The sequence below is a fragment of the Pongo abelii genome, chromosome 4 (assembly GCF_028885655.2).
Source record: "Pongo abelii isolate AG06213 chromosome 4, NHGRI_mPonAbe1-v2.0_pri, whole genome shotgun sequence".
Classification (NCBI taxonomy): domain Eukaryota; kingdom Metazoa; phylum Chordata; class Mammalia; order Primates; family Hominidae; genus Pongo; species Pongo abelii.
In genome coordinates this window covers 81,042,361-81,059,960 of record NC_071989.2, presented here as the reverse complement: position 1 = coordinate 81,059,960, position 17,600 = coordinate 81,042,361, and the positions used below count along the sequence as shown (strand labels likewise).

Here is a 17,600-nt window from a genome sequence, read left to right as displayed (position 1 = left end):
AATTAGAATCTTAAGGCCAGTGTCACATATTGTAATATGCCAATTATGTTTAAATACTTCAAACAGCAAATACTACAGTTTGTCTCAATGAATATAATAACCATTCCTGCTGGGCGCAGTGGCTCATGCCTTTAATCCCGGTCATTAAGGAGGCTGAGGTGGGAAGATCGCCTGAGACCAGGAGATTGCCTCAGGCCTGGGCAACATGGTGAGACCTCTTATCTCAAAAAATCAAAATAAAAAATTAGCTGGGCATGGTGGCTCATCCCTGTAGCCCCAGCTTCTCAGGAGGCTGAGGTGGGAGGATGGCTTCAGCCTAGGAGACAGAGGCTGCAGTGAGCTATGATCACACCACTACACTCCAGCCTGGACAACAGAACGAGACCTTGTCTCTAAAAACAAAACAAAACAAACAAACAAAAAAGTACTCCTGAATTTAAGCATTGATGGCTATGGGAATTGCTTCCTAACCTGTTTGAAAATATGTAACCGTTACATATTTTGAGAACTGCAGCACTCAGTGAAGCTTTGTTAAAGGGAATGAGGAGTTTAGGCCCCAGCAGGCAAACCACTTCACAGTGCTAGGATGAAGAGCTCACACTCAGGGACTTCGAGAGTGAATCAACTACTTTCGTTAACTCAATGTTAAATGAGAATAACATCAACCTTGGATGGTTGTGGTGAGAATCAAATGAAATGACATATGGGAAAACCTTTGTCACATGTTACAAAATTGACGGCAACTACAGCTTTAGGTAGAATTTCAACTTCTAATTTTTACTACTATGCAAATTATCAGAATATTTATGATGTTAACTTTTTAAAAAGGTTTTTAAATAGAAACTTTATTTAAATAAATGAACCCTTCTCAACCCCAAAACCCAGCTTCTGATCTTGACTAAGTTCATAATTACTCAGGGAAAAACACTGCTGGTTCCTTATAAGCCACTGTGCTGTAGGAAATCAATTCATGAAAAAGAAACGCCCTATTTCCAAGCATACCCGTACTAGAATATATTAAGTATATTCACTTAATATATTAATTTAAATGTTAATGTTAGTCTAAATGTTAAATTAACTTAATATGTTAAACTTAATGTTTATTTAATTTTTATTTAATACCCTTACTGGAACATATTAAGCATTTTTTCTGCTTAAAAACAAACAAACAAACGAACAAAAAAAACCCTAAATTTACAGAACGAAAATTATGAGAGGAGATTCGCATTACAAAATCTTCCTCTATGGGTTCTTCTAGCTCAAGACATTTTTCTTACTGATTTTTAACTACTTGAGTTGGCGTAATAATTAGAGAAAGGTAGGAGAGGTAGCAACTGTGAAATCAGTGTACTAGGAATTACTAGCCAACAATTATCTATCAGGAATGGATACATCAAAAAGCCAAGAAAATAAGAATCTCTCTTTATAAAAAAAATAATAGTTACAGGCTGGACACAGTGGCTCACGCCTGTAATCCAAGCACGTCGGGAGGCCGAGGCAGGTAGATCACTTGAGGCCAGGAGTTTGAGACCAGCCTGGCCAGTAAGGTGAAACCCCGTCTCTACTAAAAGTACAAAAATGAGCCAGGCGTGGTGGTGCACACCTGTAATCCCAGCTACTCAGGAGGCTGAGGCAGAAGAATTGCTTGAACCCAGTAGGGCAGAGGTTGCAGTGGGCCAAGATTGCATCACTGCACTCCAGCCTGGGCGATAAAGCAAGACCCTGTCTTTAAAAAATAAAAAACAAAAACAAAAACAAAACTTCTAAAAAATAATTATTTACATTAAACTTTCAAAAACAACTATTTTTCAAAGCAAACTGCTCTGGATTGGGGTTCCAAAACACAGTATGATTGTGAATAATGGGGGGAGGAATCTAAATACAAATCAGAGAAAACAGTTTTCAGAGGATTAGGTAGCTAACTACAAGATTAGCTTGAAACATATGAAGAATTGTCTGAAAGGCTATTGTAAGAAAAATGACAAATTCTATCATTCCCTCTGACCTGAAACAAGGTGAAAACTTGGTAGAAAGGCTGCATGAAGAAAAAAAAAAAGTAGTCCAATAAGGTCTATCTGTAGAACTTGCTCTCACACTCTGAATACAAATCTAGCTAGTGTCAGTTCTTCAGAGCCAACCACTTACTTGCCACACTTGGAACCGATGCAGTCCCATTACCAGCTGAAGCAGGGCATGTGATCTAAGACAAGTGCAGATATCAAGGAGACAGGGAGCAAGCTAAGCAAGGGCCTAGAAATCCCAAAGGCACTGATTAAAGTCAAGAAAGAGGCTTTTTGTTGTTGCCAATTGTTTTTGTTGTTTTCCAGAGGTAATACAAGGCTTTGTTACTTTAGCAGGATTCCCAGTTGGACCCTCTCCAGAGAGGATTCATATTTGAATTCCCATCTGAATACCAACCCAAATGTTGATACAGAACACTCCTGTACTAAAATTAATATCCATCCCAGATAAACCTACTCTGTGACTAAGACAATTGAGATCTTCTAGGTGAAGACACTATAATTCAAAATATTACATGGAAAACCATGTCTTACTTAAAACAGGTACTTGTTTTCCAGCCATAATTATTCCAGTCTCTTCCATAGAACTGCTTCTGCAAATAGTTCTTTTTAATGTATCAAAGAGAGTCTCTTGCCAACATTTAATACAGTCAAATCTATTCCAACTTCAGAGTTCTTATATGTCTTATTTAGCAGACACTATGATTCTATCTTCTTATTCTCTGGAAATCCATCAGACGTATTTTCCAACACAGAAGTGCCTTCCTTCCTTCTCATGGTAGCAAAAAGCATATCCATCATCCCCAAGGTTTCTAACAATTCTCTTTGGTAATCAATCTCTTTTTCTACAAGTCCTTGAAGTAGTAAAAACTTTTTATCAACTACAGGGGACTGACCAATTACAGGCAGATATATATCTAAAAAGAGAGAAAGAAAACACATTAAGTAGCAATATCTTTCTATACATTAAGTGAAAAGCAAAGTCTTTAAAAGTATAAAAATATTAACCATAAGAACACTGAAAAATCTGTACTTATTTTATAATTAATTAATGATTTATAGAAAGTATAACAATCTCTCTGAGTAAATTTATTTCAAAAAATAATAATTACAGAAAGTATAGGGTGGAGTTCCTGACTTATTTTCATTTTCCCATTTGAAAAATTGTCATCGTCATAGATGTCTATGAAAAAAAATTTTTTATAATAACCCGAGTCCCATCAATGCAAAGTCACACCACTATAAACATTTTACTGCTTTTTAAACTGCACTGACTTGTTTTTATTTTCTCCATGAAAATCCATATTGAGATTTGATAAAAGCAAGATATTTTGATCTACCTGATTTCCAAATTTGATTATTTGACATCTCTACTTTTGCAAGCATGTTAGGATTTTCAAGTTTTAACAACGACTTACCAATAATTATTTCAGCAGCATTGATTAAAACAGGGGCAAATCTTGGCTGAGAAAGATTCCTACAAAGTAAAAATTCAGTTTAGTGAAACTTGTAAACTTAAAAAAAAAATCCTTAAAACAGATTTGTTTCATCAGTTCTCTACAAAGATCAAACTAAATGTCTTTTATTTGGTGATAAAGGATTTCAGATGCAAAATGTAAGTGTTTCACAGAGATAAAACATACCTTATCAAAAAATTAAGAACATGACTGATTTCCTTCTCATCCCGACCTGCAAGTGCATTTGCAAGGACTCCTCTTCGATTTAACTCCTTTATGATGGACACCGTAATCTCGGGTGTCTTTATTGTACAAGTGGGCTAGAAAAATTTTCAAAGTCAACATGAGTAGACAAAACAGCACAAAAAAAATCACTGTCTTGCACTAAATTATCAAGTTTGAATAGGTATTTATCTTCACAGTTCCAAGTCATGGTAATATGCAGGGTAAGTAATAACATGATTTTTTAAAAAATGCTCACTCACATCAAGAACTCTATCGAGTGCCTTAGAGATCCGAAAATGTTTCAGATCCCTGTCGTACAATTCTAGGTGTTTCTTTGCTGGCCTGTTAATCAAAATGTCATCCTGCAATGAAAAGTACATTTATAGAGAAGAAAAATATACATTTAATATAAACTTTTTCATAATGAAGTGGTATCTCTGAACTATGTCACAAATAATGTTCATATGCCCATAATGTAGATTAAATAAAAATGAATCCTGCTAATCAGAGTCAAAAAAAGAAAAAAAAATGGAGTAACTTGCTACATCAACATGTTCTTACTCTCTCATAATTTTAACTTACAACATGCACCATTGCCTTAATTCTAGGTAAAAATTACTCATTTCAATTCTCTTTATGTAGCAGGCAGTGTGATAGAGTAGAAAGAGAAATCAAACAACAATCAGAGATAATGAGATCTAGTCTCAACAACTCTGGATACCAGCAATGAAATCCTGAATCAATCACAAATTATTTGTCGCTCAATCTTCTCAGGTGCCAAACAGGGACATGATTGGTTCTACTACTTCTTGGGATTTAGATCAAATCAGGTAGTATGTGAAAGACATTATTTTGAATGCAGTAAAGCATTATAACATTATGTTATGATGCAGAGTATTACATAAAGTAGTCCTTGTTCCCCATTACTCATCAATAATGTCCCCAATCTAGCAATCTAGAAATAATTCTGATGTAGAGAAAAGCAAAATAAAGTGCCACGTGAACTACGCTTTCCAGTAATGTGCAGGGATGAAGCTGGCTACTCTAACAAATTTCACCCTTTAAACAAATATAAGAAATGCACAAATACCCGTTGCTTCATGTAATTTTTTCCTTTAATAAAGGTTCGATATGCAGGCCTTCTTCTTCTGGGAAGCGATTCCTTCTTTGCTTCAGATTTCCGATGTTTAACACTCAGTATTCCATTGGTCATTCCTACAACTATTGTCTCATCTTCATGCTAATAACAATTAGAAAAATAAGTTAGTCTATTCTTAACTCACAATTTATAGTACTTTTACTCAAAACACATTTATAATGTGCTTGCTGCTTGTCCATACATCTACCAACAGTTCCATTCAGATACACATAGTCTGCCTAACAAAGACTGGTGCAAGACGTTAAAGCGAAATCATTTTTTCCTTAGGATACAACTACATTGACAGAACTTATACTTGTAAAATATCACTGGCAACGTTTGTATAATAGATAGTTAACAGCATCAAGGATTACACAGTAGCATGACTTTTATGATCTTGCCCCCAAAAAATATTTTTAATAAGCTTTTCCTCTCCCAAATCAGATTTCTATATAATATAGTCAAATGCCTTCCTGCCCAAATGTGGCTTATCATAAAACTTGACAGTATACATATCAGAAAGAGCAGTAACAAAGAAAAGGAGATATTTCATTTTGTTGTCCCTTTCCCCGCCCCCATCTTTTTCTGCTCAGAGAGCTAATCTGCCTTTCTAGTGTACTATAATACTCTTGAGTTAAATGAGTTGAAGAGAGATTTACCAGTTTCCCAGGTCCTGCGTTTAGTGTTAACAATGCCTAGAGCACTGTATTTAGTTTGAAGTTATACAATGAGTGGGACCTAAGTCTGAATTCATGCTAAGTCAATAGGACAAGTTACATATTCCAGCAATTGTCTTAACTCAAATATCTAATGTGGCAAGAAAAGTTACTCAAATCTAAAAATAAAGCCCAAAGTTCCATTTTAGTTTCATTTAACAGGTAGGGTTAGTGACAGACTTAAAAACAGGTAAAGGTACTTACTGCAAGGGCAAGACTCAAAATTGAGGCTGCATAATCAAAACTGTGGACTACTTTGTAGGAAGTTGTGCTGTATACTTTCACCTTCCTAATAAAAAAGAAAAGCTTTGTCAAAAATCACCTTGAAAATGAGTATAAAATGCAAATTTCTATTTTCTGAAAACAAAATACAAACATTAAAATCAGTACAACAGTGAAGAAAAACAAAGATTAGTAATGTTAATTACAAACTAATTCATCACTGAATCCCTTAAAAAATGAGCTGTAGGCCGGGCACAGTGGCTCACACCTGTAATTCAAGCACTTTGGGAGGCCAAGGTGGGTGAATCACCCAAGGGCAGGAGTTCGAGACCAGCCTGACCAACATGGTAAAACTCCATCTCTACTAAAAATACAAAATTAGCTGGGCGTGGTGGCAAATGCCTGTAATCCCAGCTACTTGGGAAGCTGAGGCAGAAGAATTGCTTGAACCTGGGAGGTGGAGGTTGCAGTGAGCCAAGATCATGCCATTGCACTCCAGCCTGGGCAACAAGAGTGAAGCTCTGTCTAAAAAAAAAAAAAAAAAAAAAGAGCTGTATACCAGCCCTAACTATAATATCTGTATAAAGACTTTGACTAACCACTTATAAAAAAAAAACAGAAGGGCCAGGTTTGGTGGCTCAGGTCTGTAATCCCAGCACTTTGGGAGGCCAAGGTAGGCAGATCACTTGAGGCCAGGAGTTCAAGACCAGCCTGGCCAACACGGCATAACCGGATGTCTACCAAAAATAACAAAAACTAGCCAAGTGTGGTGACACACACCTGTAATCCCAGCTACTCAGGAGGCTGAGGCATGAGAATTGCTTCAACCTGGGAGGCAGAGGTTGCAGTGAGCCGAAATCATGCCACTGCCCTCCAGCCTGGGCCACAGAGTAAGACTGTTTCAAAAATTAAAAAAAAAAAAAAAGAAAAAAAAGAAAAACAACAGAAGGACAGACCATGAGCCACTGTCATCTGAAGATCAAACTTGGGAGTAAAGAAAAGGTATCAGCCGGGTGCGGTGGCTCACACCTGTAGTAATCCCCAGCACTTTTGGAGGCCGAGGTGGGCGGATCACCTGAGGTCGGGAGTTAGAGAGCAGCCTGACCAACATGGAGAAACCGTGTCTCTACTAAAAATACAAAATCAGCCGGGCATGGTGGCACATGCCTGTAATCTCAGCTACTCGGGAGGCTGAGGAGAATCACATGAACCCAGGAGGCAGAAGCTGCGGTGAGCCAAGACCACGCCATTGCACTCCAGCCTGGGCAACAAGAGTGAAACTCCGCCTTAAAAAAAAAAAAAAAGAAAAAAGTATCAATGAAAGCACATCACAAAGCCAAGTGTGATGGTTCACACCTGTAATCCCAGCACTCTGGGAGGCCAAGGACAGCAGATTGTTTGAGCCCAGGAGTTCAAGACAAGCCTGGGCAACATGATGAAACCCTGTCTCTACAAAAAATAAATTAAAAAAAACAAAAAACAAAAGAAAAAGTACACATCAAGCCAAAGATCAGGGATTCTCAACCTCAGAATTACTGTCATTTTGGGGCACAGAATTCTTTTTTGTAGCGGTTGTTCTGTGTATTGCAGGATGTTTAGCAGCCTTCCTGGCCTCTATCCCCTATATGGTAAGTACCATGAGTTGTGATAAAAAACAATACTTTCTCAAGATATTGTCAAACATTCCTTGAGGAACAAAAATCACTCTTGGTTGAAACCACCACAAATAGAGCCAATTTACACTTAGCTTTTAGGAACATACCTAAGAATCAAGTCCCAAATTGCCTAGTAACATGATTTCAGTAACATGTGTAAATACTTGCTATGTATTTACACAAAAAATTCCTTTGTATTAAAAATATTTTCTAGCTTTTAAAACATGTACAGTCAATCCTTCTTATGGCAGGTTCCACATCTGCAGATTCAACCAACCATGGATTGAAAATATCCATAAATACATAAATAATACAGAATTTTAACATAAAGTGTAACAACTATTTACATAGCATTTGCATTGTATTAGGTATTACAAATAAGCCAGCGATGATTTAAAGTATACAGTGGATGCGTGTAGGTTATATGCAAATATGCCATTTTAAATAAGGGACTTGGGCATCCACAACCAATTCCCCTCAGTTACCAAGGGATGACTGTATACTTTTTAATTAACATGCTGAAAACTAAAGTTTTTCATAACAGCAGAAAAAAATGAAAATATGGAAATAAAATAATCAAAAATAGATCATGTAAGCCGGGCACGGTGGCTTACACCAGTAATCCCAGCACTCCAGGAGGCTGAGGCCGGAGGATCTGTTGAACTCAAGAGTTTGAGACCAGCCTCGGCAACATGGCAAAACCCTATCTCAACAAAAATACAAAAATGAGTCAGGTACAGTGGTGCATGCCAGTGGTCCCAGCTACTCAGGAGGCTGAGGCGAGGGGATCGCTTGAAGCCAGGAGGTGGAGGTTGCAGTCAGCCAAGATCATGCCACTGCCCTCCAGCCTGGGCAACAGAGCAAAATCCTATCTCAAAAAAAAAAAAAAAAAATTAATACTAAATCATGTAAATTCTAGAACTGTGCCATGCTTCTAGCTGCACATGGCTACTGACCACTTGAAATGTGCCTAGTGAAAATGAGAAACTAAATTTTTTATTTTATCTAATTTTAATTTAAAAACTGAGACAGTAATTTTTATAAAATATTATCATTCTTTTTTTTTTTTTAGAGACAGGGTATCGCTGTCACCCAGGCTAGAGTACAGTGGTACTATCGCAGCTCACTGCAACCTCAAACTCCTGGGCTTAAGTGCTTCTCCTGCCTCAGCCTCCCTAGTAGCTGTGATTAAAGGTGTGTACCACTGTGGCCAGCTAATTTTTTAAATTTTTTGTAGAGGTGGGGTCTCACTATATTCCCTAGGCTGGTCTCAAACTCCTGGCCTCAAGTGATCCTCCCACCTCAGCCTCCCAAAGCACTGGGATTACAGGTGTAAGTCACTGTAATCCCATTTTGGGCATTTGCGATTATTGTATCATAGTGCACATGTTTAGATGCTTAATTTATTTCTAGTATCTTAATAATTTTGACATAGATTACATGCTGAAATTATATTTTATATGTAATATATATTTTATTTTTACATTAGATATTAGGCTAAATAAAATGTGCTATCTAACTTTTAGGCCAGGTGTGGTGGCTCATGCCTGTAATCCCAGCACTTTGGGAGGCCAAGGTGGGTGGATCACCTGAGGTCAGGAGTTCGAGATCAGCCTGGCCATCATGGCGAAACTCTGTCTCTACTAAAAATACAAAAATTAGCCGGGCAGGGTGGCAGGCGCCTATAATCCCAGCCACTTAGGAAGCTGAGGCAGAATCGCTTGAACCCGGGAAGTGGAGGTTGCAGTGAGCTGAGATCACACCACTGCACTCCAGCCTGGGCAACAGAGCGAGACGCCATCTCAAAAAAAAAAAAAAAAAAAAAATTAATTTACCTAATTTTTAAAAAACATTTTAAGCCAGGCACAGTGGCTCACACCTGTAATCCCAGCACTTTGGGAGGGCGAGGTGGGCAGATCACACAAGGCCAGAAGTTCGAGACCAGTCTGGGCAATATGGCGAAACCCCGTCTCTACTAAAAATACAAAAATTAGCCAGGCATGGTGCTGCACACCTGTAATCCCAGCTACTTGGGAGGCTGGGTCACGAGAATCGCTTGAACCTGGGAGGCAGAGGTTGCAGTAAGCCCAGATTGTGCCACTGCACACCAGCCTGGGCAACAGAACAAGACTCTGTCTCAAAAAAAAAAAGAAAATTTCAAAATATATGAATGTACAATAATGGTTTTAAAAGATGGTTTATAGAATAACATTATTTGAAAGATTATCATTCAAATAGTCCAATAATGTTGTTTAAGTATACAAGTTAAAACAAATTGTGTCAAAGGAGAAAATAAGTAGCTATGGGTGGCCAGGCGTGGTGGCTCAAGCCTGTAATCCCAGCACTTTGGGAGTCTGAGGTGGGCGGATCACGAGGTCAGGAGTTCAAGACCAGCCTGACCAACATGGTGAAACTCCGTCTCTACTAAAAACAAAACAATTAGCCGGGCATTGTGGCACATGCCTGTAATCCCAGCTACTCAGGAGGCTGAGGCAGAAGAACCACTTGAACCTGGGAGGTGAGGTTGCAGCGAGCCGAGATTGCACCACTGCACTCCAGCCTAGGCGACAGAGTGAGACTCTGTCTCAAAAAAAAAAAAAAGAAAAGAAAAGAAGTAGCTATATGTAAACAAAAGGTCAAAACTATTTTCAACTCAACAGGTTTTTTTCTCCTGGAAATCATTATCCGTATACTTATCACAAATATTGCTGAAATAACTCATTTCCTCAAGCAGTAAACACCTGTACACTAATAATAATATACAAAAAAATTAAAATGCCAACCTATCCAGTGAGCCAGAGAGTAACCTCTGTCCAGAGCTGCTTAGACATAAACATGTCACGGTTTTGTGATGATTTTTCAAAGATACTAGCAATTGTCCTCCTTTTAACATGTCCCAGACTTTAACATAACGACCTCCTATAAAAAGAAACCATCGTTAGTTGGATATTCTGCCCACAGATTCAACATATTAAAGATCTGAAAAGCATTCTTCCCTGGACACTCCACAAAGCATGGAGGCTGAGTGAGGGAGTCCAGGCCAGGCTGCCTGGTAAAATCCTGGATGCACCACTTCCTGGGTCATTGGTAGTAACAGTTCCTACCTCACAGAACTGTTATGACCATTAAATAATATTTGTGAAGCGTACAGAAACTCCAGCAAAATAAATGTATAACTGAAAGAGTTCATTTTAAGAAAATTATAATAAAATCATTTTTTAAAAGAAATTCTATATAGCGGTGGAAGTGAATAATGTAGATTTGCAGCAAAATATCAAGCAAAAGAGTCTAATGTGGAAAAACAGAAAAAGGGATGGAAGGGGAGACTGAAATCTTGACTGGGGAACAGGAGTTGGAACCCAACTCACAGTTCCCACCTCTCCACTCCTATGTGGCACCTCACAAGAGGGATCACAGTTGAAATCACTGATCTAGTCCAACCCTCTCATTTTCAAGGTCTAGAGACCTTAAGGGATTGCCCGAGGTCACAATTAGCTAGTGACACACAGTGGAGATAAGCATACAGCTTTCTGTTCTCCCTGTTCAACATGATATTTTTTCCATTTGTCAGAATAACAGCAAGAAAAGTAGACACATCTGACATTATCAACTTTTTTCTTTTTTTAATTAAAGATGGAGTCCTAGAGTCTTGCTATGTTGCCTAGGCTGGTCTCAAACTCCTGGACTCAAGCTATCCGCCTGCCTCAGCCTCCCAAAGTGCTAGGATTACAGGCGTGAGCAATCGCACCCCGCCTCAACTTATTTTTAAATCAAATAGGTACTGGGGAAAAGAATATAAAACAGAGTAATTTCTAGCCAGATTTTAGAATTAAGGAAAAAAAAAAAGGATGTACACACAGCAGTGTATATGTTGTCAAGTATACATACTACCTACACATTCTTCTAATATGAACACATTTTTACTTTATTTACAAATGAAAAAAGCCAATTTACTTCTTCCATTGTAATTATGAAAATGCAATATGTGCAAAATGAGAAAAACATCTCAGTCCCAACTTGCTGAAAAATGTACCAAGGCCCCTTTTGAGGCCACATTATCTCCTTTCTCTAGTACTAGCAGCTATTTGCTGGGTAGGGGCATTTCAATCAAGAGAGTCACAGAAAAAGAGACAAGCCTACTAGATCTCAAATAACTGATTTTCAAAAGCTGCTGCACATCTCTTAGGTAGAAGTAAAAGGAGTATGAGCTAAATTTCTGGGGTTAAATAAGATGGCACAGGGCTAAATACATAAGGTAGGCTCTCGAGTTCTGTGATTTCAGATCTGCCACTTACCACTTTGCCTTGGAAAAATAAGTTAAAACTTTTACTTCATTAGCTGTAAAGTAGGGAAAAAGCTAACTACCTTGTAGCATCATCTAGGGCATTAGAGTTAATATGTATATAACAACACAGTGCCTGGCTCACATTAGGTACACAATAAATGATAACTGCTTGCCAGTCCTACCTATCAACTGTTTGAACAAAAACTTAGATATGCAATTCAAGTGCACACTGATAAATTATGAAGAGCAACTAATTTTAAACAAATGTGATTCAAAACCAACAATACTGGTGAAAGCTATTTTTAAGAAGTACCTGCTGACACCAGAAGACCTCCAGAGGGGAAAAGTAGGACACTCTCCACTGGCTGCCCATGCTCAACAGAGAGGACACTCTCACTCGTTCGTGCATCAAACATCTTCACAGTATGATCATATGATCCTAAAATGTCAATTTTTGTATTTTTAGTTTGACTGTTTAAAACAACAAAAACTGTGTGTATCCAGATATAAATTTTAAAGGAAAAAAAGCTTAGATGGAGTTTTAAAAAGACGTATATGTATATTCATGAAGACACAGGACCTCCAAACCCTCTACTACTGACCGTGTCTGAAGAAGCACTACACAATACTATACAGAATCTAACCTGCTCTGATCTTAAAATATTCCTTTCTTTGGACTACTGTCACTACTGAATCATCTGGAAATCTTTGTAAAGGCACCCACAAAGGCTAAACTGCACTCTTTGTTTCTTGGCTGCTTGAGGCAGGGTACTATCCATTACAGTTCTGAGAGTCTATTATGTTTTCAAGACAGCCTGATTTTTCCAAACACATTTGGAAGACATGAACAATCAACAAAAGAAGAATAAGAAAATAAAAAACAACTGGAAGCCAGGCACGGTGGCTCACACTTGTAATCCCAGCCCTCCGGGAGGAAACTAAGGCAGGTGGATCACTTGAGCCCAGGAGTTCGAGACCAGCCTGGGCAACATGGCGAAACCGTCTCTACAAAAAAATACACAAAGTAGCTGGACGTGGTGGTGGGCACCTGTAGTCCCAGCTACTTGGGAGGCTTAGGTGGGAGGATCACTTGAGCCCAGGAGGTAGCAGATGCAGTGAGCTGTGATCACATCACTGCACTCCAGCCTGGGCAACAGAGTGAGACCCTGTCTCAAAATAAATACAAACATACATACATAAAAATTAATTTAAAAACTGAAGAATTAATCAGAAACATATTCCTTTATAAAAAAAATTTTAAGAGTCCCATAGCAACATTAAAGTACATCCCCGTGAGATTATTTGCTTCAGGAGGGAATAGAGTTCACCAACCTGTTATAAAGAGATCCGGATTAAGTTTGCTAGCACATCCACACCTCACATAATCAGAATGTTCTTTAAATGTCAAAACTTCTTTGGAGTTTGGAATATCCCATAATTTAACTGTATAATCATCAGCCCCAGAGACCACGTGATATTTGTCAGCTGTAAAATCCACTGTATGAACTGCTCTGAAAGATCGAAGATCAGTATATTAAAAAGCAAGAAAATTATTTTTCTGGTACCTTCTAACATAAAATGCTCCTTTTTCTCAGATTAAAAAAGAAGCAGCTGAGTTTCAGGGAGTCTTCATAGAGGGAAATCATGAAAGAAAGAGAAAACTTACAAGTGTTTGCCCCCAAGCCAATTAAGAAATGTAAATACTCCTATATTGTAAAGTTAAAAAAAATTAAAGGATAGCCTTAAAATTATATTTTCTAATATGTAAACAATTCCACTTAGCTGCTGAATACGGGAGCAAAGGAACTTTAATTTTTAAAATTTCAAAAAGTTCTTTAAAAAACTCTAAAAAGATTTACCACTAAATAGAATGATGTTACATAAATTTCTGTTAAATTTTAACAAATTTCAGCAAGGACACTGGCAATCCTGAAAACAAAGTTATAATATAAAATTGTGATGGCCACTTAATTTATTAAGGGGCAAAATACTATAAATCCAAGAAGAAAATCCACCTTCCAACTTGACTTCAACATAAGAGCCTCTAAGACAGTACAGGCCTAGAGAGCTGTCATTACTAGCTGTAAGGTTGTCTTTAGATCAGTAATTCATAATCTCAGCTGGGCCACAGACCCCACTAAAGTTAACCAAAAACTACAGAATAGCTCCCTAGATAAACATGTATTTCCTAAAATATCACATACAATTCTAGGGAATTCATAAGCCCCATGAAACTGGACCACGGAACCCAAGTTAAGCACTCTTAGAACAATCAGGAAATATAGTACCTATAGGCAAATAATCTCCATAAAACTGATCTCTATCTTTTTAATCAAAGTCCAGAGAAAAAAAGAGCTTACAACAAAATAAAACCAGAACACACAGAAACCAACTGTCTCTTACTTTGTATGGCCTTCAAACTGCCTGAGGGGAGCCCTCCCACTTATATCAAAAAGTTGAACTCCACCGTCTTCACTGCCAGCCACAATCAATCTACCATCTTGTCGAAAAGTAGCACAGTATGCTGTGTCTTTAAATCGAGAAAAGGTTTTTATAGGTTCTTGGGAGTATCGGCCATAAATGTGAATCTACAAGATGAAAAACAGTATTTCACCAAATGGCTCAAGATCAGTAGTAAACTATACAAAAGAAAAATAAAGAAATTTAATATTATACTTACTCTTGAGGAAGCTGTGACAGCATAATTATATGGAGGCTGAGGAGAAAAGTCTACTTTTGAAACTGCACCAAATTCCTTAATCTGAACAGGGGTCTTAATAAAAAATAATAGCGTGTTAACAGAGTTACCACTGGTAAGACCTATTTATGCATTACATAATTTCTTACAGACCATTTCTCTTTGTTCTTAGTAACATTTCTTAAGTTGTATTTAACATAAAATTACAAAGAAAGCAAAAAAGGTACATATCTCATCACCCAGACTATTCTTGTTGCCACTGAAATAAACATATGGTTAGAAAGCCACACCCCACTCTTTCTCTCCAGCTATTGAGTTTACTGTGATTTCTACCAGGAAAAAAAAAAAAGTTATCATGTCTATACCAGCATACAATAACCACGTACTTGTACTTTTAAAATAACAAAAAGATAATCATATCATGCAGGCTGTTCCACATCTTGCTTCTTTTCACTTAGTAACACATATTAGCTTTCACGGGAGCAAGAGACTTACCATCCATTATAAGGGCACACTGTAATTTACTATACCAGTCCACTACTAATAGACATAGGTTTTTCAAGATTTCTACTATTACAAGCAACACTTCAATAAACATCTTTACACATATGAGATTCAAATTTTAAAATTTAATTCATTTGGCATTGATTGATCATCTGTTCTGTGGTAGGCATTTGTATGGTTAATCTGATTAAGCCATATGGACTTTTACATAAAATTCCAAGAAAAAATAGATATCAAATTATCTGCCCAAACTATAAGCTGCTGATAACATTGTTTTTAGTTAATAATTCTCTGTTAGAGCATCCAGAGTATAACATACGCTAGAGAAATTGGCATAAACACAAATCCCTCCCTCCTCATTATGTCCCACACTCACCTTATAGTTGTTCCAGTACAGCGTATCTTGGGTGATTTTTTCACCAAGTATAGGATATGTCTGAATAGCTACAGGCTTATAACCAGCCATAATTCCATATAATTGCACTATTGTCCAAGAGTCACTATTTTGGAACTGGTATTAGAAATAATTACAGTGACTCTGCCTTAATTCTGAAAAATAAAATATTTTATATACATATTATAAACTTGTACATATAGTTGATTTTCACTCTGCTTTCTTTAAAAAGTCTGTGTGGAAGTATATAGATTAGAGACCAATAAGCCATTTAATTGTAACCCAGAAAAGGCAATCTATAGAAAGCAGGAATAATTAAAGTAAGGGCTATCATATCGCACCATCTATTCAGCTGTACACAAAGGTTCTCACACCTAGCCAACCATTTTACAACACTTGGGAATACATCTAGCACAGCCTTACAGTAGCCAAACCAAAAAGGATCATGCTGGCTTTGAGTGTCCATTTTTTGGTAACAGGAAATATTAAGGTGAAACGGCAAATACAAGTTTCCTGAAACCAAGTTTAAGATGACATTTAATCTATAACAATTATAGTTACGGACTTGATTTCCTGAAAGCCTAAAAATGCCAAGAAGTAAGAAACCACAAAGCTAATATTCTAATGTAGAAGCTTAAAATTAAATTTACTTTAAAAGGTTTAAACAGTAGGAAAGAAAACTGTAATAAAGCAATCCTGAAATTAAACTCAACACTAAAGTGGCAGAATAGGATAAAACTTTTAAATAACATGCAATCAAGCCAAAACATTTTTCCAGAACGATTCAATTGCAAAGAGATTCATGTTATCAGGTAAATGATTCCAGAGGTGCTGCTCATCATCTATTCCAAAAAGCCTGACAACTTTACATTAGTAACACCACGATAAATAGGTGTAACATATATTTAAAAGGTGCTTTAATGAAATACAATGACCAATGATTAAAAGGGGAATACTCTTCTGTTCATTAAAGTACCTACCAATGTGCAGGACACTGCTCTAGGCACTGGGGATATAATGGTGAATGAAATAAAGACATGGTCTGTGCCCTCGCTTACTCCAATATACTCCATTTTGGCTGGTGACTGGCACCAGATATTAACCTAGACTCAGCCTTGACGTGTCCTTCTTCCTCACTCCTAACATCCAAATAGTTAACAAGATCTGCTGATTTTATCTCCCAAATCTTTTAAAACTCCATTACGTTCACTTCACCTGAGGGAGCCTAGTAACCAAAGGCAAAGACGGAAATGTGTCCATTGCCTTGGAGAGTTGCTGATTACTCCGGGAACTAACAACGGTGGACAGGAGAGGGTGTAATCGCAGAGAAGAATCTAGGTCGAAGCTTAATTGAGGGGAACTTGAGCCGGTTAAAGTATTTAGCCACTCTCCTATACAGCCTGGGAAGCCCCAGAAGAGCATGCCAGATAACACAGGAAGGCTGGCTGTGAATGTGGGCTTCCCTCAATGGTAGCCGCCTTCACCTACCTCCACTGAGCCCCAAAGGGTCCGACGAGACACCTCGACCCAAGGACAATTAATCGGACTGTGCCAGCTCCCTATCCTGCACAGTTCAGCAGCACTGGCGTAAGAATCACATGGACCCTCAAGGAGCCGGCGACACACACAGCGAACCAAACGTCGCACGAAGATGACGTACCAGCGCACGCTCTTGAGAGTCACGCAGCCCGGCGGCGCAGAGGCGGGTCAGGTGGGCGGGGCGATCTGGAGTAGGAGGCCGGAGGGCAAAATTGGGGCTTACTCTGCTCTGGCGACCCAGAACCGTCAACTGAAATGACCGTGTCTGTGTAGTACTCCGGCAGGATGGGCCTCGGAGCGTAAAGGCGGCAAAAAAAAAAAAAAAAGGAGAGAGAGACAAAAAAAAGAAAACCTGAAAATTTCAGCTGCACTGCTGCGGAACGTTTTTTAGGCAGAAGGCGAAAGAAGAAATCGGAAGTGACGTCGCGGCCAAAACAAGCCCGGGGTTGGAGGCCTTTACTGAAGCTGGTCTCAGATGGGAAGGCCCGACTCGCTGTCTGCTGTCGTCGGTGGTCGCGAGACTCTGCACTCTCACCGGGTCGGCTTCCAGCCCCTGTGCCCGGGATCCGCTCGCCGCGGATGAGCGAGAGTTTCTTCCTGGGACTTTTCGGGCACAGCTGGCCGGTGGCGACAGAACGGACTTTCTTTCCTACAGGAGTCTCCCCTCCAGCGGGCTCCTGTCTCGGGACGCTGGGACACCTGTCGCCTGTGAGGCATCATTTATTTTCATAGCACCTTCCTTTCCT

General features: G+C 38.5%; 2 protein-coding genes across 4 annotated transcripts in view; one reads left to right on the top strand and one right to left on the bottom strand.

Moving 5' to 3' along the window:
* Window positions 1-827: 827 nt before the first annotated feature.
* UTP15 (UTP15 small subunit processome component) lies at window positions 828-17,276 on the bottom strand. 2 transcript variants are annotated; one of them, NM_001131398.1, is given in 13 exon segments: window positions 828-2,938; window positions 3,440-3,498; window positions 3,665-3,798; window positions 3,964-4,065; window positions 4,794-4,943; window positions 5,762-5,846; window positions 10,218-10,353; window positions 12,033-12,158; window positions 13,052-13,230; window positions 14,123-14,307; window positions 14,400-14,492; window positions 15,298-15,470; window positions 16,804-16,945. In NM_001131398.1, coding segments are annotated over 12 exon segments (1,557 nt in total). In that variant the 5' UTR covers window positions 15,388-15,470; window positions 16,804-16,945; the 3' UTR covers window positions 828-2,720.
* Window positions 17,145-17,600, top strand: part of ANKRA2 (ankyrin repeat family A member 2) — a 13,178-nt gene continuing 12,722 nt past the window's right edge. Inside the window, 1 exon segment of one of the 2 annotated variants that reach the window (NM_001131568.1) lies at window positions 17,145-17,562. The gene's annotated coding sequence lies outside the window, so the exon portion shown is untranslated. 2 annotated transcript variants of the gene reach the window in all.